The sequence below is a fragment of the Nesoenas mayeri genome (assembly GCF_963082525.1).
Source record: "Nesoenas mayeri genome assembly, chromosome: 2".
Classification (NCBI taxonomy): Eukaryota; Metazoa; Chordata; class Aves; order Columbiformes; family Columbidae; genus Nesoenas; species Nesoenas mayeri.
The window spans coordinates 127844298-127868514 of record NC_137543.1 but is presented as its reverse complement, the minus strand read 5'-3'; the positions used below and the strand labels follow the sequence as shown (position 1 = coordinate 127868514).

At 40.3% G+C, this 24217-nt stretch overlaps 1 protein-coding gene across 1 annotated transcript in view; it reads left to right on the top strand.

Annotated features, from left to right (window-relative positions):
• The window catches only part of CREB5 (cAMP responsive element binding protein 5), a gene marked incomplete at both ends in the record, with an annotated part of 253641 nt that overhangs the window by 28523 nt on the left and 200901 nt on the right, over positions 1–24217 (top strand). Inside the window, 2 exons of the mRNA XM_080339004.1 lie at positions 12550–12621; positions 15766–15859. Of these exons, the coding sequence (XP_080195130.1) occupies positions 12568–12621; positions 15766–15859 (148 nt within the window). The remainder of the gene's footprint in view (positions 1–12549; positions 12622–15765; positions 15860–24217) is intronic.

Sequence of the window (24217 nt, the reverse complement as noted above, 5' to 3'; positions counted from 1 at the left end):
ACGGAATTATGTATTCATATGCTTGCTAGACCATCAAAACAGCCTATATATGAAATCTTCTTTTTAGAAACTGAGGCAATTATATGTTGAGATAGCTTTTTAGATTTTTTTAAGATTCTATTTTAACTTCTCATACCAAGAATTCGTTATTCATAACTCTCTGCACCCTAGTTAAAAATCAGATAAATTATGTTAATTAAAAATGCAAAAAGCCAGATCAGTCTATCCAGTCAAATCCCAAAATAATGATCTTGTAGTTAATCAGTACACTGTAACTATAAATACTTATATATATATTTATTTCCTGGCTTTGCCACCAACTTTGCATGACTTGGGATAAATTGTGTAAGCTAAGATTTTTCAAATGAATGTACAGATATAATATACTTAAAGATCCTTGCAGTTTATTATGATTTTGGGCATCTTTAAGCTCTGTTGAAAAAACAAAACAAAACAAAACAGTCTTTGAATGTAGTGTTCTTTAGGCTATTGTCTATAATTTTGGCACAGTATTACATCTTCATGTCAGAGAGATTACTGAGAGAAGAATGAAAAAAATAATGTGTATGTGTCTGACCTTTCCTTATTTGCTTACTTTCTAAGATAAATATTCCCTAAAGGAATATGATTTGAAGAGGATGTGTGCAGCATGAGTTGAAAATGAAGCCTTTTAAAGTATTTCTGATTGGACACCTAAAAACTGGAGGTGCTTGATATCACCACTTGCTCTTGAAAATCTCAGCCAAGAGTTTTTCATTTTTCCCAGAAGAGCTATGGCCAGAAAGGCTGAGGCTTGAAAGCTGTGTATTTACATAAGCACAAGTTACAAATCTGTGGTTTTTAGAGATGTTTGAATTTCACCGCTTTACACTTGCAGTAGGTTATAAGTTGCTGTAAGTTGTTCGCAGATTGTGAATGTACAGTCTACGGAGAATTACTCCATACTTTGCCTCCTTCTTTTTAGGAAAAGTAATATTTTTTTCATATGTGTTGGTTTTTAATATTCTTGTTTGTAGTTATGAATTGGTCACTGCCAGAAATTTGTGGCCAGTCACTGGCTGAGAATTGTTTCATTTTGATGTACTGCTTCCTTAACAGAGGCAACAATCCATCAGCCAGAAAGGCTGATTTTTTAAAATGTGATACAGTGGTCTTCTGGGAAGAGTTCTGGAGACTTTTGTGTTGCTGAGAGGTACTTGCAGGCCTTTTGGAGACAAAGAAATGTCCCTTTGCACACTCCCACCTGCCCTACAGATGTGCACACGTGCATGCACGCTCCCTCCTGCCCCACAGAGCTCTCCTCAGCGCCTGCCCAGCAGATCTCCCTGTGTCTATCTGCTCCTGGGAGGGTTTCACATAGCTTGCATGTGCCTTTGCCTAATGATGGGTGCTGTTTTATTTGATTCTGGAAAGCAGACTCATCCCCCTGCTCATCCACTGGTAGCAGTTTGCTTGGTGGCAGCTGTATTAGTTGAGAGCAGAGTGACAACCTGCCTCAGATGTCCCCTGCTTCTGCATCCCAAGTCTAATTCCTTGAGGTAGTGCTTGAGATCAGCATAAATGGAAGTACACAAGCTGTACCTGTCTATGTTGGCTGCAGAGCCCCGGGTCCAGCCCTAGACTGCTTTGGCTTGGGAGTTCTCCCAAGGGACCAGCAGCTGAGCAGCCTCCCAACAAGTGCCTCAGGCTGTTTAACAATCCAGCAGAGCCCACCGGGAAAGCTAGATGTCAGGCACCAGAGGGGCTGGGACCGCAAAGGGCTCCTGGGGGTTTCAGGGCAGGACCCAGCCAGGGAGCAGGGCAGCCACAGCCCCCACTCTGGGCATCGGCACCTCCCTGCCTGTCCTGCGGCTCCTCTGTGATGCTGAGATTCAAGCTGAGCTGCTGTTCTGGGGTATGGAGTGAGAGGCAGACTTTCGTTTGTCTGTCGCGTGCATCAGACCTATTTGCAGGGTGTTATTAGCACTGGGGGCTGGAGGAGTGGCTCAGGCCCTCAGGAATATCTCTGGAGCACTCCCGCTTGCACTCGAGTTGCAGGTAAGATGAGGATAACCACTTTTGTGCTCAAAGCAGGCATATATTTGCACAAAAGTCTTTGAAGACCCATGTTGGATTCTCATCAAAGTTAGACCCTCTCTTGGGTCCAGTCCTTTCATGGTCAAGGAACTTGATCCAAGGGTTGCAGACACATCCAGAGCAGAGGGGGTATCGGACCCAAGCTGGGGGGTCAGTGGGAGGCAGCACAATTTTTTTGTTTGTTTGTTTTGGATGTGTGCCAAGCAGTCTGTGGGACTTCCCGTGCTCTTTCCAAGTCAGATACCTGAGCTGCCAGGGCAGATGGCCCTCAGCCTTCGCTCTGGCGCTAGCTGGAAGGAGGTCTTCAGTGGTGTGGGGGACTCTGTGCTGCTGGCCTGTGTCCTGGGGGGAGAGGAGGGAACCACGGCCTGAGCCTGACTGCCCTGACCATTGCTTGCCTCTCCTGGCTCCAGGCCGTGGTAGTGGCTCCTGATTTCTGAGCCCTGAGGAGGGCACTGCCTGCAGTGGAGTTGATGATACTTGCACTGGACGTGTCCTGTGATTACTGATGTTGCTTCACGTACTCCAGGAGACTGAGGCTAAAATACCTTCCCCCTGCCAAAGGCTTTCATTAACTTTTGTGAATTGTTCTTCTGGTCCATAGTTTTAACCATTTTGATAAGATGAAAGACTCTAGTCCAGAAGGAACTGGTTGTAATGTGGAAGTGGGCCACCAAAATACAGAAACTCATGCTTTAATGTCTGCAGCATCTCTGAGTGTATATATATATTTTTTTTTAAAATTTTTTTTTTCTTCTTCTGAGTTACTAGTTCAAGCAAATTCTTGCTTACTGCTTTACTTGCCTACTGCCCTTTCGAAGTCCAGTTGTGTTGTATATTTCCAATGCAACTTGGAAGGATGATTTGGAAACATCTTTTTAACCTGGTTCCAAAATGCAAAACTTCCTATTTCAGTGAAGATATTTTAACAGTATGATGAATCTGTCTTTATATTCCTAAAAACATATGGATAAGCCTAAATCCAAATGAAACTTACTCAAAATAGTTTGTTATGCTGCTGTTACTAAAACTCATTATATGACAGTGAGAAACTAAGTGTCTGAAGAGAAAGTGTATGTATTGGAAACTGCTGGTAGATATATATACACAAAGTTTAAAGTGCTGCAAATCAGCCTGCCCTTGATTTGTCAGGGCTGAAAAAAACCATTTTTAGTTGCTAATGTCTGAGACTTCCTAGTGCTGAGTACTGCCTGAGGGGCCGTGTGGGCTGCCATTGTTCTCAGCAGAGATTTGTTACCCCAGCGGATTTTATCTTACACCAAGAACAGCGAATGTTGAAGGTTTGATTCAGGATTTTTTTGGTCATTTTGAAGAGAGAGAAGTTCCCAATTAAAAAAAAAATCTCTAAAAACTGTAATTAAAAATTGGTGAAATTTAATAATTAATGGTTTGTAGCTGATTTATTAATAACCTCATTTTTCTATGTAATGAAATTCTTAAACTGTCTTGTGTGTTAACTATAGAGCCAAAGAAAAGTAAAAAGTGAGCCTAGCGTTATTTTTAAATTATTTTAAATATACAGAATTGCAGAGTTTTATCCATAAAGTGTATAAAGTTCGTTTGCAGACTTCTGGTTTAGGGCTTATTTTATATAATAAACTAGAAGGAAAATTTGGTCCGGCAGAATTTTCAAAGCTCGTGTTGAAGCCCCTAATTGCTTCTGCTATGAAAGTCAACTAAGCAGCCTTGTGTTGTTGTTTCCCCTAGGATATCTTTTATGTTTTCTTTTTTTTCTTCTGTCCCTTTGGAAATCCAAGTGTTTATTTGCATGCAAGGTAGGTGAATTCTTTTATCTATTTGTGTATCATAAACCAACACAATTAGCATACTGCAGTTACAGTACACTTAAAAAACCAGATCAACCCTTCGAAATCTTCAGTCAATATTATTCCTGGAGGGAAAACTCTTAATTAAATTGTATGCAAACTACAACAACAGGCAAAGTTGTTTGTCATTTAATAATAACTGTTGGGGGTGGGGTAAAGAGTGACAAAAGTAAGTGTAGCAGAGAGCTTTGCATGCCATTAACCCAAGGATAGAAATGAGGTCAGCCTTTAAAGGGATGGACAACACGCTTATCTGCCAACATTGGAAAGTCCCAAAAGATTAGCTTCTTTGCCAGATGTTACTGGGAGTTCATCATTGACACCCTCTGCCTCATGGGCTTCATCTCTTACCACAGTTGCAGTTGCCTTTTCTGCCCTTCGCAGGCTTCCTGAAGATCTTCTCCAGTGCATAACACTTGAATTTTTCCTTGAAGTAGGGTGTGGTACTTGTTTGTTTGTTTGTTTGTTTGTTTGTTTTTTATTTGGGTTGGTTTTGTTTTGTTTCTCAGCAATAGGCATGATGAACCATCTTAACTTGTGGAAATGATCTGGACACTCTTTGTTTTGCTTTCATACACCCATGATAATGCTCTTGGCACAGGAACCACAGATATGAAGCACAGCGACTTCTCAAGCTCTGGGAATGTGGCTGTGTTTGTGAAGGGGTTTGTAGAAGACAGAAGACCCACCTCACTTAATACTATTAATCTTGGGGAGAGTGAAAATTAGGGCAGACTGTCTGGCAGACTGAGCATCTTCTGTTCTTTTTCATCCCTTTGCTTGGAAAATAGCTGTAGGTACAATTATAAGCAGACTGTTTTTATGTTATTAGCAAGTTGGTGGGGCATCAAATATTGCACTGTAGTGCTGCTAAGCATGTAACCCACTAAAATTAGTAGTGAGAGAGGGTGGTTGCTATCGGATTCATGTTAATAATGACTACAAGGGCCTGGAAAGGCATTCTCTGCATGTATCTTCTCCTTTAAATATTTCAAGAGTTTGGTAGTAAATATTGATTTCAGCTAATGGTGGTTTTAACTTCTGTTTGTGCATTCTATGCCCCAAGGGACTGTGTCCCAAACAGGGAGAAGCCAAGACTTGCTCGTAAAGAACAGAGCAAATATGTTTTTCCTTTAAGATACTAGCTGCTAGTGGTTGTCTCTTGAAGCAAGATTACTGTCACTTGTGTTACTGCAGTTGCTTTTCAGCTCCCTCCTCTCTGGTTGAGCAGAACAATTTGGGAAATTGACAGTGACTTAAGTAAGGGCAGATATTACAACCAAGTACATGCATCCGATCAAAGTCTGATTGTTGAAGCTTTGGAGATAGTGGAGAGTCCTTTTGTAACAGATGATGTAAAGCATCTGTTTGAATCCTGCTTTAACATTGTCTTCCACTTCCATTGAGTATCCCTACGCTCTCAAGTATAACTTAGCATTCTAACATGACCACTGAAGTTGAATACCTGATGGTACAGAGCAAGAATATTTCTTCATGTTGAGATAAACATGAAGTTCTGATGCTGTTTGTCTCCCCATGGACATTTGACATTCCCCCAACATATAACAGGTTAAGTCCATAGACCCAGATACTGGTTTTACTTCAGTAGGTGTGGGTTAGCAGGTGAATTTCCAACACTGAAAAGCTAGCAGCAAAACTGCAAGTAGGGAAAATGGATATGTGATACAGGTGTTGTTTCTGTCTGCTGCTGCCTGAAATGTTAATTGTCAAATAGTGCCTTTTCCTTGCGTTGCTTGGCTTTGTGGCTATATTGGTACAACCTGTGCTGCTGCATGTTCTGTTAAGGAACCTTCTGTGCTGTCAGCGAGGTTACAGCCTGGTCTCTTGTGTCATTTCAGATTTGTAACTTGAGAGAGCAGGTATTAGGGTTGTTCTGCAAATGCCATCAATGGGGGACAGTTGCAGAGCTACAAGCTTGGGATGCTTCCAGGTCATGCTGGCCCCACTTGGCCAATCGCAGAGTGCAAAATAACCACGTTATTCCTTGAAGTGTTTTTCCAGAGTTGAAATAATAGCCATCTTTCCCTATAAAGATCTGATTTCTCCTATAGAATGTGCTGAGATAACTTTCATGAACTGTTTTCAGAAGTGGTATGTTGTGGGTTTTTTGTTTGTTTGTTTGTTTTTAATTCACTCTCTACCTCTGTTCTCATATTTCCTCTTTTTTTGTCTGCTTTTGTCTGTGCTTAATAACCCCATGGTTGCTCCTGTAAACCAGCAAATCCTTTTGCTCTATACCAAGTAAATCCATGGTGGCTTTCCTATACTGAAATGGGGAGCCCAAGGAATGTAGAGTAATAATTTAAACTTGTGCATTTTTACTGGGCTTCAGATACAGCTTATCCAGCGTAGAGGACAAATTGTGCCCTCTACCAAATACTCTTATCTTGCATGGATGGCACAGAGCGTTGGGCTTTCGCGCTGCAGTTATGTGGGAAGGCAGTAGGTCATCTGCTTTCTATTTTGAGTTTCTTTTCCAGAGGTATCCTTTTACTCCCTTCCTGGTCCTCAGTGGTTTTCAGCCTGGTCCTCAGTGGTTTTCAGTCCTCACCTCCGTTTTCTTCCTCTTTTCCATTTTCACCCATGTCTCGTTGCCCTATCCCATTTAGGGTTCTTCTGCCCCTTATTTCCCCCCTCTTTAATTCCTGAGTATTTCAAACTTCATTCTTGTTCCCTTTTGAGATTTCCGATCTTTGGCCCTTCTTTTTTTTAGTTATCCCCGGTTTTACTCTTTCTTTCTTTAGAAGAAAGCGACTCTGTGTAAGCAGAAGAAAGGCAGGAGACAGCTATTTGGTTTTCCTTGATAATAGAAACTGGTTTTTAGTGGCCAAATGCTGAGTAGGGGAGCAAAAAACTCTTCTCCCTCAGCTGATTTGGAGGCAAATGGGTATACCCGGAAGAGAGAGATGAGACAAAACCTTAGAACTCCTGAATTTTGTTCAGACAAGCACTAAGCGAAGCGAGTGGCCGTTTAGAACAAACTGGAGTGTTTGGCAGCATGAAACATGCAACATTTGGTACTCCATTTGCAAATAATCCTGAAGCAAGCCAGTGGCCAGCAGCTTCATAGGTAGCCAGGGGCTAACTACTAGCGAGGCAGAGTGCCCCCTACCCCCTGTGCCACATAGGGGGTGCGTGCTATGGAGCGGCTGCGCTGCCAACCCCGGCAAAAGGACCGAAGGCTGCTTGTTGTAGAGGCAATTCACACATCAACCACTGTTTGAGAGCACTCGGCTCTGCATCAAGATTTATGGGGCTCTCTTCTTTTAAAACAAATGAATAAAGGCCCAAGCTGAGTGTTTTTCCACATATAAATGTCATAAATGCAATCACAAAAACTTCACTGGAGTACAAGCGAGGGCTCGAGCCCCAGCTCAAATGTGCATCACATTAAAGTCCTTCTTGGGGACTCCAGACACAAATTGCTTTCCAGCATCCAGGACCATTTGGAAATGCTTTAATCCTGAACCGAGGGGGTTTCTAATAGAAATGCTGACAGACCCTTCGTTGTAGCAGCTGAAGCAGGCAGGGCTGTGATAATGAGCCCTGTACGGGTGCATGTGGAAAGCACAACGCTAGTTTCAGAAAATAAGCGCTTCCACTCAGCAGCGCAGGCCAACAAAAAACACCATGCGCCGTTTCAGCACAACGATACTTAAAATTGGCTTTGCTCATGCAAGGACATATCGGGAACAACTGTAGGCATTAACCCTGCATGTACTACACTTCCAAAACCAACAAGTCTTAATAGTATTTGTAATAACACTAATTATCTGTAAATAGTGCTGTACTGCATAGCCATGACTAGCAGTTTAAAACACTGCATATACGGATGGGGTTTCTTTAATATTCACAAGTGCACCATAACCATGTCTCCTCTCACTTTTTATACATTGTGGCCATGACCCTAAAAAATAGGTGATGCTTCATTTATTGCTCATGTCTCTGCATACTGCTGCTAACACTAGCGACTGTGTATTTTGTACTTGTATTTGAAAATCTCAGTGACCTTGGTCACACCAGCCTGAAGAAACCTGTCTTGCAAGCATGTGCCCAGGTGATTAATTTCAACAAACAGGTTGCATATAAGAGTGTAATTACTCACTTGTGCAAATGGCAGGATGGGTGCACTGACCTGTATTAGACACATTGTAGTATACACCTCCCCATCGATTCTTTTTCACTGTTAATCAGGGGACTGAAAACCTTGCAACATTTAGACAGCTTGAGGTTGAAGGCTGAAATGTCACTTTTAAAAGAGGGTTAAAAAGGTCACGCAGCTGCAAATAATAATAGCCCAATGAAAATCAGATTCTTACTGCAGCCCACTTCAAGAATAACATTGAAACAGGAAACAAGCCTGCTTGATGTTTTTACCAGTAAGGCAATAAGATTACTGCTGAGTTTAAAAATGGGGAGAGTGAGACAAAAAGGAGCATGTTTTCTGGGTGTTAGATGTTAGAACTATTTTTCTGATTCAAAAAGGGTGATTATGGGGCTCTGCAAAATCTCCTTGAGGAGCCCAGGGGTGCAGGGCATTTCGCTCTGCATGCTGCTGAGAGGGAATGTAGTTTGTTGCTCTGTTCTGAGGCTGGGTTTATTTCTTTTGTTTGCTTTTTATTTCTTAGTAACGTTCTTGCATTGCTTGCTGCGGTCTTCAGTTTTATTAATTATAAAAAAGATGCTTAGAAATATCTTATGCAGAAATCAAGGAATACAAGAAAATCTCGGCTTGCTGCAGAACTTAGTTGATTTTCTTCCATAAGACATGTCTTGGAGAAGTCTTTCTATGTTTCTTCTGTATTTTTGTTTATTCATTTTTCTAATAACAATACCTTCACTTCTCCTAAGCAGAGTGATATTTCAGGGGAATGGCAGGCTACAACAGTGTTGCAGATTTCCTCACTTTTATATTCTGCCAATAAGGCTCTTTACATGGTCACAATAGGGCAATAAATGCTGACAGATGTTGTTAACACATCTATTAAAATTCAACCCCATTTTCTGTTCCGTAATGCACTCATGCCTATTGTTAATAATATCAGAACCAATGCTGACATATAAATATTAGTGCTTGCTTATATTTGTAATCCTTGTTTGTGTTGCCATAAATTAAGGTATTGATAACAGAAGTAAAAAATTCAGGCCTGAGCAATTTTTAAACTTTTCAGTCATTATAGATTTGCCTGATATTTTTCATGCTCACTACTCATATGTAGTACTATGAAAGATGCACGAGTGTAACTTGAATTTTTAAGATCCCAAAGGTTAATAAGCACCTTAATTTAGATGGAAAGGTTGCTGTGATTTATTTTTATTAGGTGAAGTTGCTGTTGATCGTATTATTTCCTTCATGTATGCTCAACCACCTGCACACATAGTGGAAAAAGGAGACTTGGGTTGTGTGGCCAGTGACGGATGTGAGCTGTGCAAAGTGAACTGTGTGCCAGAGGCTGCGTACAACCGAAGGATGGGAGATGAGTCCCTGCATCTTGACAAGGATGCTGTGCAAACTGTGCTGTGCACAACTGGAACACCCCTGTTACTGAGGGCTCCCAGGCTGTTGTAAACCTGGAGTGAGATCCTGCACTGCTTGTGTATCTGCAGCTCTTGCAGAGTTCAGCGGGAATGGGGGGCGCAGGAGGTTCACGCTCACAGGTTTTCAGCTACTTGTTTCTGGTCAACATTCAGGCGTAAAGCTTGAATTACTGATGTGAGGTAGCCAAGCACAGGACACCTTCTCAGAAACTGTAGGCAGTAGGCAAACTTTTTCACTCATTTAATATTTCAAGAAAGTCAATAGTACTTCAGTCTCAGCTGTGGTGATAGCATCACTTGTAAATACGAATTCTGCATGGTGCAATTTGGCTTGAGGGCATTGTACCATCTGGTAACATTGTATGGGTCAAGCTATGCTAGACAATATCCTGGAGGGCACACATGGATTATTACTTTTTTTTTTTTTTTTAAGCTTAGTGTCTGTGAATAGTCTGCAAAGAGTGATTCTCATGGGAACTAGCAGTTGCTTGTACGTTTGTGGTAAATGACTAGATGTTGAATCTGACACCTTTTCAAAGTACTGAGAACAAACCCCAAGTCCGTATTCTCCTGGAGCTGATTCCTACGCTCAGGATTCTGGTCCTGATTGAATATGTTATTTTGGTGCTTAGTCCATGCTTATCTATCTAGATAACCTTGAGAATCATTTAATTGTTGTCAGAGCATGCATTGATGGATTTAGGGACTGCAGCTCAAGCTCAGCGTGGGGAGGGAAGTCTTAGACTTGCAATACTCAATAAGAAAACAAACTCCAAATAATTCCTGGTAATGTTTCAAAATTCATTTGCACACTTGGGACCAGAATTGTTACTCTCTTGTTTTCTTTAACTGAGTCTCATCCATTGTTCTGCTATTGAAAATGCAGTTGTCACTCTCCCCTGAGGAGGGGGGAAACGGGTAACAGAAAGTTTTGGCAGTGCTTGAGTTGCAGGAGTAATTGAGATATCAGATAAAGCCTTTCATTAGCCACAGGTAGCTTTTTTTTTTTAATCTGTCTGTGAAAAAGTCTTTAGGAAAGACAACATCCCCGGACTACATCCCATAAATAGAGGTGGATTTTAAAATCAAACTTAGCTGGAGGTTCTGTTTTTGTTTTTGCAAGGGTTTGTTTGTTTTGTCCGTTATCCCTCTGCTCTGTGTTTCTTTCAGACAGGATAGCGTAATTCAGAGCATTTTTATTGCTTCAACCCTGAAGAACCTGTCTATGCACCGTCTGGAAATGAAATAACTGAAATTAGAAGTAATTTAACACCTTTAGGTATTTTAGTATAAGCCTTTATGTGAACATACTCTTTCATTTCTGGTTATGAGTATCTTATTTCAGCTTAGCATAGGTGTAAGTTAAGTCAAAACAGGATATGAATAATCTTAAAGGAGTAAATTAGGTACAATTTTAGTTATTTCAGTTCCAGTCTAGTGTAGAGAGACAGGTTAGTCCTGAGTTAGGGTCTTTCTTGACATCTGATTGTATTTTGTATTTGGTGCAATAAATCACTTATCTCAGGCCAGATGTTGGTAGAGATGTCCACATCAAGAAAAACATTTGGTGCTAATTATCACCTTTAGGGGATAGTGTCCTTGTGGAGGTTAAAAGGCCAATAAAAAGAGAAATTCTTAACTTCTGGGTGCTGTTTCTGGGAGTCAGAGGAGTCAGGTAAAGGGTGCTCTGCTGCTTCTTTTATTCTTTTTAGGTCACAAATATGAAAATACCCTGTCAGGCTAATGATGTCTGCAAGAATGAATTTTAATTACAAAGAAAAAATATAATCTAAAGGCTTTTTTTTTTTTTGAGAGAGCGCTCATGGCACTGAAAATAATTGCCCTAAGTACAGGTCCTGTTGATGTTCAGGCTGTGTATTTATTGTTTGCAGGGGATGGTAGCAATTCTTCTGAAAATAAAGCTTTTCTAGCAAATGTGAGTGTGGTAAAGATATTTCTGATAATAGGAAGCAAGTAATTTAAAAAATGACAACAGGGTTAAATAATTTCAGTACTTGTCCTTCTGCAGGTTTTTGTAGACTTGAAATCAAGTCGTGCTTCTCCACCAAGATATTTCTCTTTGTTTTATGAAAAAATTACACAAACACAACTCGGGTATGTGTCTAAGCGTGGCTGCCATGCGGCTGATTTTTAAGGGATTTGAGGCATAATGTAAGCAGTAGTCATATATTGCTCTTTAAGGCAGGTCAGCTCCTATATGCCAGCTTGTAATGCCAATTGTGCGAACAGCCTCAAAACATTTCCAATAGAAGTGACTTATTTATTTTACGTCCTAAAATGTTACTTAAATATTATGTTTTTTTTCTTTTTTTTTTTGCTGGTCGGGGTGCTGCTGTAATATTGACCTAAATTCAGCTGCATTGCTGTGTTCTGAGGGTGAATGTTTCCTCCTTCGGATTTATTTGAGGCTTGGGAGCTCGCTCTCAGGCTTTAGCTCAAGGTTACAGGACTGGAACTACTGTTGGGGAGCTGCAGCTTTAGGCAAAACTTCACTTCTCAAGATTCTGAGAGTCTAGTTGACCTTTTAAAGGATGGGGATGCATGATTGTCTTGTGTGCAAAGAGAGCATGTATGTAATGTATTTAAGTTATTAATATTGAATGGTATGGATGAAGAACTTCAAAAAGTGGGTTCTTTCTCAGAAGTAACCTAGACGTCTGGTTTTAATGTTGTTCAGCAGGAACTGAAGAAGGAGAGGTAAAAACTCTTAATTAGAGATATTTCTGAGCAGATACGGTCTTATCTAATAACAACACCGAACATATGCTTTTTTTCTGAGGCAGATTTCTGCTGTGAAAGCTTAATGGTTATTTTTTTTTTCTTTCTTCAAAGTAAATATGTGCTCAGGAAGGAGCAATAAGAACTTAGACTGTAGGGAGCCTGCCGAATATTAGCAAATTTAGTGCTCTGAGGATGTAAACTTTGTTCTGGGAGTTTGAAATAAAAGCAGAAACCATGACGATTGTATATTGCATGTATGTATGAAGTTTAGAACGTATATATTCATAGGTTCCCTTTCTTTCCCCCTCTCCCTTTTAACATGTAGATTTATGAGGAATCAAAGATGAACTTGGAGCAGGAGAGGCCTTTTGTCTGCAGTGCCCCAGGCTGCTCACAGGTGAGTGGAGTCAGCGGTGATATTAATTGAGTCCTCAGCACTAGCTCTGGCTTGTATAATGCCTCCTGATATATTAACATGTCTAATAATATTGTGTGTTGTCTTTTTATTTTCTTTTAAGTCCTTCACCTCCCCCTCATTTCTCTCCTTACCCTACAATGTACTATTACAAAATATTTAAAACAACTATAACAGCTAGTCAAAAGTGAGTTGGTGAAAGTGCTTCTCAGGCTGCTTCTGTTCCTACCTTTGACCCTAAACCTAATGTTTCAAGCCAGATATCGCAAACTCCTTTAATGGTTAGCAAGAATACATACTAGGCAGGACACACCTGTCTTTCTTCTGCTTGTAAGTATGATGAAATACATTAAGTTTCCTAGTGGATGTGGTGAGCCTCCAGATTTTTTTTGTTAATGCTTAAATACAGCGCTATCTTAGTAGCTTTTGAAAAAACAAGACACACAAAAATCTTTGAGACATCTTCCTACTAAATATTATCTTCTGAAAATGCATCTATAGATAAATTCTGCCCCAGGATGTACATTTGGGATTCCTGTTAACTGGTGATCTGCCTTGTGCCTCTGAAGGTATAATCTGACCTGCAGCATTAGATGTTTAATGATCTTAAAACAACTGAAGTGACAAGGATTTTACCCGCTGAGATTTTGAATTGGCATTTACAGGTTTCTTCTGCAAAGTCACTGATTTTGCAGTGGTGAGCAAAGTCCCACATGTGGCACTTCTGACCCTAGTTTGGCTTAATGACAAGAATCTGCAAGTGAAATCTTCAGGCAGGGGCATCTTTTGTGCTTTTGCCACAGGCTTCCTGTAGGAATCTCTTTAAAGTGATTTATATTACCCATTTCCCAGGGTTCTCCTCTCTTAATGAGGGTAATATTTTCCTGCTTTAACTGTATGTTGTGAGTTTTCAGCTGGCTAATATTTTTACAACCCTTTAGGTTTCTCTGGTGGAACGATGAGTGACTATTACCGGAGTGTAGATGTTGATTTTGCCAAGATCTGAAATAGGGAAAGAGAGAAGCCTGAGGTCCAGTTAACAACTGGCTGAGCAACTTTGCTGTTCTGCTAAGTGGGAACCTTTCTACCTTTTGGATTGTGCCTCTGATTGAGGATTTGTCACTTCAGATGTCCATGTGCAGAGTTAAACTTTCATCAGTGTGTCACAGAAGTAGGATAAAAGTATCTGAGTTTTACAGTCAAGTTTTATTTAACTTTTTGTTTAATCTTAAAACTGACTTCCACTCAAATTGGTGGACTTGAGTGTCTTCATGTCAGCTATTAATTAGTTTCCTCAGTGGAGGAGAAGCCAAGTCAAACAAGCTCATTTAGGTGTTCAGAGAGCAGGTTTGGTTGTATGCTGTCACCATTTGAGAAGACAAGCAATGTACATGTGACTTCATCTTAAAAAAACCATTTAATTTCTCATTTCAAGATGTGACATTTGTTTATTGTAAATGAGGACTTGACAGAAGAATATAGTGTAGCGCTGCTATCCAGCTAAGCTGTCTGGGGACTTGCTTCTCCATCAGCTGGCGTGGATGTGTATTGAGGGCTGAGGGAGTTGACCTGCTTTAGGAAGAAAGTAGACTTACAGAAAAGACAGAGAAGTCTGGACTGGAGGAATAGTTTCTCCTCAGCCCATGCCCTCTTTAAGCTGGCAGATTTCACCCTGAAGACAGAGCATGGCATCTCTGAAGGAAAATTAATTTCCTTGAGAACAAAACGTGGTGTGGTGTTGTTTTGTTTTTGTTTTGTTTTGTTTTTCCTCCCCCTCACAATTTCATTGAGCAAGGTCTTTCACATATTCCCTTTGTTCTTACCATAAATTTCTAGTGCTGCATTTCTTCCGGATGAGTAAGCAACGAACCAGGATTTCAGAGAGGAAAAGGTCTTTGGGATTGTTTTTTTCCCCAGATAATTCTTTTCCATTATTTATGCTGCTTCGTATATGGGTTAAGAGAGATTCTCCGAAAGTGTAACATACTGCAACTATTTACACTATAACCACAAGCAAAGTCAGCCAAGAATATACAGTGTTCAAAGCTTTAAGTCACTTTAACTCTGTTGTTGCCAGTTTTTTACAGTCTCCTATGTATCTATTACTTTAAAAAGCTGCTTTTCCCCCCCTGCTCCCCCCCCCCCCCCAGCCCTTCAAGCCCTAGCGATACAACTTTTGGCCTTGCTAGTCCTGAAATAACCCTGTTGAAACTGTTACAGTAGTTTGTGGCAATTGTCTGTGTATATATGTTCTGGTGAAGTAAACCTAACAGAACCAGTGTGGTCTTAGAGCTCAAGTGTGCAAGTGCTCGAACATTTATTCAAGCTCGTCTCCTCTTTGTCTTGTTCTAAAGAAGCTATTTGTTGTAGAAGTCTACTATCAGACTGTAAAACAAATTTAGCAGACTGATTAGTTTCTTACAAAGCACATCTCTCCACCTTTTCTGCTTGACAAAAGACAATAATTTAATTTGGTAAAATAGTCATAAATAGTTGTTATATACTGAGCACCATTGCATTGTCACTGAATCGAGTCAAAATGTCAGAGGTTTCCAAAACTAAAGATGCATTTTGCCTGAATACTTTTGGGTAGGGAAAAGCTGACTTATTTGATTTTTTTTAATTGCTGTTCAGCAGATATGGGTTGCAGAAAGACACAAAGCAGAAAAATCCAGGAAAGTGATTTAAGATACACTGCATTATTTTGTGTTTGCCGTGGGCTAGGAGCATACATGACAGCAGTTATCACGGATCCTCAGGCACGTGGTGACTTGTGAGGCTGTGGTAGCTGGAGCTGCTGTCTGAGACCCTTAGAATTCAAAACTTGTGAAACTTTTTCAAGCAAATATGTTACACCTTGTGGTTTGCAAAGCCAGAGAGAACTGCAGCAAATACATTTCTAAGTAGAGCACAGCTGTTTGTTACTCATATTTACTTGAATTTTCAAATATTTTGTTTCCTGTGCCATTTGGACACATTTCTAGCTGGATACATTTCTGTCTCTCTCTCATTTTTGAAATTCTGTCTAATGCCAAAAGTTTATTAGAGATTTAAATTTTTTTCTCTCTCTCTTTTTTTTTTTTTTTGTTCCCTCTTCCTCTCTCTCTTTCTGTGTTTGCCTGACAGCGTTTTCCAACAGAGGATCATCTGATGATTCACAGGCACAAACATGAAATGACTTTGAAGTTTCCTTCAATAAAAACAGATAATATGTTATCAGGTAAGAAGACATGAATTCAAGAGTCAAGATAACTATTCAGATGATGTTGAAAGCATGACTCCTACTGGAAAGCTACTGGCAAAATACCTCCAAGATTGGTTTTTAAAAGCCCCAGCTGCAATCAAATTACAAGTAGCGATGGAATAAACTAGAATGCATATCTTTGGACAAAAAGCTGCCATTCTTATGCCTTCCCATGGGTTTAGCACGAGAGGGGGAAAAAAATTGTTGAACCTTGTCCATGCCGGCAGCTCTATTGCTGGCTCTCGTGTCAACATGCCAGTGAAATATAGGCACTTAAGCATGTGTCACCTGGGAGCCCAGCGGTGAGCGTGTTAATGAAGTGCATTTGCCCGTTCCTATAAGACTCACTATTTTAAGTTTGACAGACTCACTTCAGCAGCTGTATGAGGCCACATTGTACGAGCCATCTTTAAGGTGGCTCAAGATCTGCCCACTATAAATAACCATAACCAGAAAGATAAGCCAGTGGGTAATATATTCACTACTTTTTCCCCTAAAGGTAACCATCTCTCTCTGTACTTCCCGTCGTACACATAGGTTTAGTATTACGTACACTTACATCCTTTAGTTTCTTACGTAGTTTTTACATGCTCTTGTCTGAGTAACCATGCATTGGTGGCTTGCTGGCATTCAGCAAGTGCTGGGTAAGGTCAAGCTAGCCATAATCTTACCCCTTCTCTCCTATTCTCTTTCCTGTTGTGTATTTCTTGGGCTATAGAAATGGATTATTAAGACAAATATCACTAGGGTTTTTCAGGCTTCAAAGTAATTGTGGGGAAAAAATTATGATGCAAATGTGTGTGTGTATGTTAGCCAGTGTCTGATATTTATCTTTTAAAATGGGTATTTTCAAGCTAAATTATGCCATTTTAGGTGCAAATATGACCTCCAGCAGACTAACTCTTTAATGGATAAACCATTTCCATTTTTATGAAAATCATAATTGGGTAGCAATTGCTTGCAAATAGTTGATTTAGGCTTTTTTGGGGGGGATTTTAGGCACCAGTGAGAAATCATACAAACCTCGTGGTAAATAGAATTTATTTTCCTTTTACACTTGAAAGTGCCATAGCGGACTAAGCTTAGAAAGGAACAGTACACAGCACATTGAAGAGTAGGTCTTGTAAAGTGCCTACATGCCAGCTATGCCCACAGAATCCTGTGTTTGCAAGCACAAATGAGAAAATGCTGCTCTTGCACTTGGCCATGTCCTTTGACAGGGAAACTGCTGGAAGACATCTGTGCTGTGGGCACAGTCGTCCTCTGAAAGTGCTGGCTTTTGTTAGGACTTTCTCTTTGGCAAGACTTTTCCTCGAGGGCAGTTTCTAAGGAGTATATTCTGTCATCAGGAGTCCCCTGAGTAGCTCTTTTTATGTTTGTTAACTTCTACGACTTAGCTGTCCTGCTCCTTTCAACGGTTTGCTTCCCCAGGCAGAAAGCTTTGACTGGCTTCCACCACTGCCACCAGTAGTGGGGCCCCTAGACCTGCAGTTAGCCAGTTAAGTGTGTAGAAATGCAGAATTTCATGGCCAGAAAGGCTCCCAGATTGCTTCTGAGGGATTTATTCCTTGTGGTTTGTGTATAACGATCCTCTGTAGTAATGAAAGAGTAAAAAGCTGCATGTGTTCTGAAGTACTGTGGCAAATGTGTCTGACTGTACTGGCCCAGCAACCTGGTGCTGCTGTGTATTGATTTTTCTTTTTGTGTTCATTTTGGTGGATTTGTTTGGCATTTTGCAATCCTTAGTTTGGAAGCATCATAGATCATCTACTCTCTGCAGGGAGACATTGAAAAATAGTTGTTTCATTACCCACTTAAACCCTGGGGTAATCTAAATACCTTAAAGTTTAAGATGTTTTATTCTTAGATTTCATAATGAAAAATTAATGATATATGGGGAAAAGAGACAGACTTTTCTTTTAGACATTTGTCTTCATGTCTTCCTTCTTGGATTTTTGCATTTTTGCTATTTTTGGCCCTTTTTTTTTTTAAATTTTTATTGTTTCTGTTGTCAGTTGGTTCAAAGAATTGCAGTAGCAATTGCCTTGCAATAAGCCAGGTGCAGTGTTAGTGTGTGGTGGGTTTTTTTGCCTCTTTTTGTTAATCTGCCTAGAAGTCAGACTTTATCCTTTTTTCCTGTATGTTGTAGACTATCATCTTTTAATGTATTGTATTTGATCCATTCATTATTAGTGATTACTCATGCAAAATAATGGGCTGTATGCTTTCAGGTACCTGTTAGAATTATCTACTCTGTTTCCAGAGACAGCTAATCCCCAGTCCAGGGTCAGTATAGTATCAGTAATATTTAACACACACTAAGCATGTCTTATTTTAACTATTATTGGAGGTAGGTGCTGGAACTGAGGGGCTGTTGGTCTTGTACCAATATAACATCTTAGAAACTAAGGATAAAATGACTTGGGAAGTAGGAACTTGTTTCTTTTGTGAAATAGGCTGAGGTCTGAAATATCAATTTGTAAGTGAAAGGTAAAGTTATGTTATATGTTCTTATGTAGGTGAGGTCAGTCTTTAATAAACAAGGTTCTGTGACCTGACTGAAATTATTGGTGCTATGCTAGTTTATCAGGTATGTCCAGCCAGAAGCTTCCTTCTTATCAACTAGTTCCACTATATTTTCTTCCATTTTTTTCATACTGGATGAAGAAGAACAATTTTATTAAATCTGGTGGTTCTTGAACTAATTCAGCAACTCCAGGTACATACATACACTAAATAGCTTTCTATTCTCTGACTGTATGAAGGAAAGTCTGCTAGAGTAATTTAATTAAAATACAAGTGATTCTTTGGTTGGATAATTTGACATTGCAATATTTTTTTCTGTCTTTTAAAATTAATATTATTTGTTCCTTTTTTGTGTGTGTGTGTATGTATTTCATTTTTGTTTTTTAAGAAGTCTTGTTATGAGCATGGGTAGAAAGTCATCAAAGGTTTCCACTTCCATCTTTCTTAGATGAGAAAGAGCTACTTGAGATAAAACACAATATCTTGTGGAAGTTTTGCATGCTAGTCATCATTGCAGGAGACTTTGTAGTTAGGCTGACTGAAATAGAGGTAATCTCTCTGCTGTTGTGCTAACTGAACATTGCACTGTTTTGAGACTCTGTAGTTTGTTGTGTGTCAAAGCTTTTTTAACACTGAAATGTTAATGTCTATGGGACAGATTGTTCCCTCCATGTAAGTACTAAAAGCCAAGTGGAACTGAACTTTGGGAGCTGGGGACATTGAAATTCCTGTGGAATAAAATTTGGGAAGAGGAGCGATGCCTTGTGATCGTTGGAGGGGGAGAAGTCCTTCCAAAAGTGCTGCTGGCAGATGCAGGAGAGGCCAGGATTATCTATATAGAAATCTTGTTTCTTCTTGATTCTCTTTACTGACATCCAATAGTCTAGATTTTTGGGGCTAAAGCTCACTGTGGAGATAGAAACAGTTTTCTCTACACAAAAAAGTGTATGTGCTAAAGGTAGTGCAAATCTGTTATTTTTCTCAGGTAATGCCTGTGTCAGTGAGGTAACTTCTGTCGTCCTTGGTTGGGTTACATTTTTTTGCCTTGTTGTTTACACAAGAAGGTTTATCTAGGCTTGAATTTTGTGGAGTGCAAAATGATTTGATATAACAAAAAATAATTTTGTTTGATTTCTTGTGTACCTTTGTGTCCCTTACTTTATCAAATAAGGAAATGAAAAGTCTTCTAAAATTCAACTGGTCAGGATCTGAGTGACCAGAAGATGTTAAAGATGTGTTTTACCTAGTATGTGTACCCCCACAGAAAGTCAAATGAGTGCTTTAAACAGTGCTTCTTTAAGCAGTAAAGTTCTTGGGAGACTTCAGCTGTGAGCCCCAGGGTGAGGGCAATTCTACCAGGTATGACAACGTGCACCTCTGCTTCCTCTCCTCTTCCATCACCTGCATGGGGTATTGTGATCCTGAGCTTCTTGGTGCACTTGGGAATCAACCTGCCACATTGATGAAGGAAACTTCTCAAATTTCTCAGGACATTCCTCTTTCCTTCTGGCTGCTTGATGGGCAGCCCTTCAAATTTCAGTTCTAGCCCTATTCCTCTGACTTTGTTATCATTGTGTGAAAGTATAACAAGGGTAAGTATACAACTTCAACAGAGCCCACAGCTGAACAAGCCAAATGCCTGTTATTACTGCACATCAGACTAAACTTTTTTTAATTTTTTTTTTTTTTTTAAGAAGGACAAAGAATCAAGTTACACACTTTGGAGCTGTGCTGTTAGATATCTTTTACTGAATATATATATATATATATGTATCTTTTTCCCAAAATGAAAGCTTACTTCACATAACTGTCCTTTGGTTCTCCATTTTTTTCTTAACTGGTATCAAGCTTTAAAGTTTTCATTCATGCTTTGAGGGATGAAACTCTATGATCCAAGGTAGTTTTACAAAACGCATTCAAATAAAGTCTCTATATAGCAAGCTAATGTTGCATTTCCTGGGCTGCTGTTTTGAAAGCAATATATTGAGCCCTGAACCCAGTGAGTGCAGTCAATGCACAGTGTGACTACTATACTATGTAAAGTCTCAACATTTTAAAGTCTGGATCTCTATCAGTTCTGCTTTCATATAAACACGAAGGTTTCATGGACTTGTGGTTTCTGTGAATGTTGAAGGATGCAGTATTATAAGGTAGAAAGACAGCTCTTATTTTATATCTGGCTTAACTGGCTTCCAGTAGGTCTGTGGATGAAGTTTAGGCTGGGTGGTTGGTGGTATTCCCACCCTGACTGGGAGAAAAGGGGGTCTGTCTGTTTTAACCACCTTGTTACCCATGAAGTTGCTGCTGACATAATGTAAGCCTGTTGTAGTAATGCCTGATTTCTGGATCAGCTATGTGCCTTGGTGAAAAATAACAAGGCCTTATCTATATTACTGTACTCTCTTCTGCCTTACCGGCCCAAATTAAGGGCTCAAGTAACTCTGAAAACAAAGACAACAGGATTTTTGATTTTTAATGAAAGTAGTGCCATCAACTTCTTTATGAAACCCTAGTTTTTCATCTTGATGACGAAATTGATACCTTGTTTATTTGATATGGATATACCACTTCTGAAAATAAATATTTCCTGTATTTGCCTTGCATTCAAGTATTAACATGCTCTTCATGTTCAGGAAGGCTTGGCTTTGTTTTTCTGCAAAGCAATCATGTTCCTTACTAAAGTAATATTTAATCCTTTTTGGAGATAAAATCTCTTTCTCCTGCTTTTTAATGCACTTCATTTCCAGTAAAAATTCCAGTCCAAGGGTCAAAGACAACCTGGGTGTAAATCTACTGAGTTCAGTGAGGTTACCCTACAGATTAGTTTGGTATTACTTATGTAAGATATAGACCTGTGAAGTGCCGGGTGTCCTCAGTTCCCATCAGTGTCAGCAGCTTGTTGACTTGGTTGCTTGTGCTGAGTTCTTGCAAGATCCTTGGAAAGTCTTATGTTTCTGACTCTGATAATACAGTAGTCAGCTGTGAAAGCTAATGGGTAAATCTGTGTGCATTCCCAAACACTTGAGTTTTGTTTCCTCTAAGCCCACAAGTAAGATGCTCGAGCCAAAAGAAATAAAACAGAATTTTAACATTAAAGACTTGGTTTTTATGTTTCATCAATATGTTCCATCAGAAATATAAATGCAAATGAGTGTGTCTGCCCTTGGATTACCTGAGAAGGGGAAACCTGTAGGACCACACCTGCTACAGGTGGAAACTGGCTTCAGCTGGCTTTCTAATGGAGAAGGCTGATCCTCCCCCTTAGTTTCTCAGGGAAAACTGCATTTCCTTTGGCATGCTTTGCTTTTGTGCTGCCTTTTATTTAGGGGTCACAGTGTGTTTTTATCTGATCGTGTAAAATTCATTGTGTCTGGTAACTGCTCCCTGTAAGGGGCAAAATATCAGAACTTGACCCAGCTTAGTTACATGTGAGAAATCAAATTTTTCTTCCAGAACTCACTGAGGGAGTCTACAGCTAAACTGAGGGAGTGCGGTCTGGATGACCAAGTAGCGAGGTGGACTGCGAACTGGCTGAAGGGAAGAAGCCAGAGTCGTGGTCAACGGGGCAGAGTCTAGTTGGAGGCCTGTATCTAGTGGAGTGCCTCAGGGGTCAGCACTGGGGCCTGTATTATTCAATATATTCATCAACGATTTGGATGAGAGAACAGAGTGTACTATCAGCAAGTTTACTGATGACACCAAGCTGGGAAGAGTGGCTGACACGCCAGAAGGCTGTGCTGCCGTCCAGCGAGACCTGGACAGGCTGGAGAGTTGGGCAGGGAAAAATTTAATGAAATATAACAAGGGAAAGTGTAGAGTATTGCATCTGGGTAGGAACAAAGCCAGGTTCCAGTATAAGTTGGGGAATGACCTATTTGAGAGCAGTGTAGGGGAAAGGGACCTGGGGATCCTGGTGGACAACAGGATGGCCATGAGCCAGCACTGTGCCCTTGTGGCCAGGAAGGCCAATGGCATCCTGGGGTGGATTAGAAGGGGGGTGGTTAGTAGGTCCAGAGAGGTTCTCCTTCCCCTCTACTCTGCCCTGGTGAGACCACATCTGCAATATTGTGTCCAGTTCTGGGCCCCTCAGTTCCAGAAGGACAGTGAACTGCTGGAGAGAGTCCAGCACAAGGCAACAAAGATGATTAGGGGAGTGGAGCATCTCCCTTATGAGGAAAAGCTGAGGGAGCTGGGGCTCTTTAGCTTGGAGGAGACTGAGGGGTGACCTTATGAATGTTTACAAATACATAAAGGGTGAGTGTCATGAGGATGGAGCCAGGCTCTCCTCGGTGACAACCAACGGTAGGATAAGGGGTAATGGGTTCAAACTGGAACACAAGAGGGTCCACTTTAATTTGAGAAGAAACTTCTTCTCAGTGAGGGTAACAGAACATTGGAACAGGCTGCCCAGGGAGGTTGTGGAGTCTCCTTCTCTGGAGACATTCAAGACCCGCCTGGACACCTTTCTGTGTAACCTCATCTAAGTGTTCCTGCTCCGGCAGGGGGATTGGACTAGACAATCTTTCGAGGTCCCTTCCAATCCCTGACATTCTGTGAAGTGGGAAGCTTTTTTTCTGAGATCAGAATTGGCCCAGTATGGGTAACTGAGATTAGTATGACAGAGTTTTCATTCCTTAAACAATGAATTTCAAACAATAGGGTGATTGTCAATGACTATGCAGAAGATTATTTTTGAAGAGAGTGAGTCCAGTCTCTCCATAAAATTAAGTACAAAGCATCTTGAGCTGTAATAGGGGCTTGGGAAAAAGAAACTGATGTGCAATAGAATTTTTTGTTTTTTAATGTGTGTAAAGCTGATAGGACCATTTGGAGTCTCCCCCGCTTTTACTAATATGGTTCTGTATTTTAATTTTGAGAGTGAGATGGGGAAGCTGAGGTGATATAGTTAAGAACTCACTTTGGAATGAATGGAGGTGCCCCAGAGCTGACCTTTGCGGAGTTCTCGGTTCCCAAGTTTGGGCTTGATTTTTCACTTCCTGAAGAAAGACCAGCCAAGGTCATCACTGAAGCTGCAGTCCTCCGGGCAATTTAGCTCACGTCTTGCAGGTTTTTGGAAAGGCAGCTGAAAACCTTGTACCTTCTTGAGTCCCACCTGCCTGTGACATTAAATAGAATCCTATCCTCCTCTGATTTATTTCTGAGAAGGCAAAAACTTCCTAGAGAGGAAGGCATGCATTAAAAAAAAAAAAAAAAAGGTTTTGACTCAAAATCTCCTGGCTTATCTGTATTTACTAACACTTTTAGGTATAGAACACATAAGAACACTTCTTTGTGGTCAAAATTTAACATGTGGTAGCTTTTCTAAATGTTGTTTCACTCTTTTTTCAAAAATTGTGTTAGAAGAATAACTTCTCACTGTGGCTAACTTCATGTGTTTTGCAAATTATGTGTATGTTTGAGGTGGTTTTCAAGCACCTGAAGGCACTAACTAGTGCATATCTGCAGCACTTATCTGCATGCTGCGGTGTAAATGTGCATTACCATTTGCACTGTTTTGCCATGCACCTCTTATTGGATGTTTATAGGCAGTTATAATGAGAATTTGCACAGGTTAAGGATGTGCACTTGTGTTATGTGCCCTGTAAAAATCTGGCTGGTTGTCTTTCTGGTTGAATGATGACTGCTGCCTGTTTTTGGACACTGTTAGCAAGAACTGCCTGCCTGTAGCACATAGTGTTGAAATTCAGTGCTGTGAGGTTTGTTTTTAGTGACGGTGTGGTAGGGGTGGGAAGGCATGGAAAGGGTAGATAGAACCTCTGTTTTCCTGGAAGACTGATTAGCTGTCTC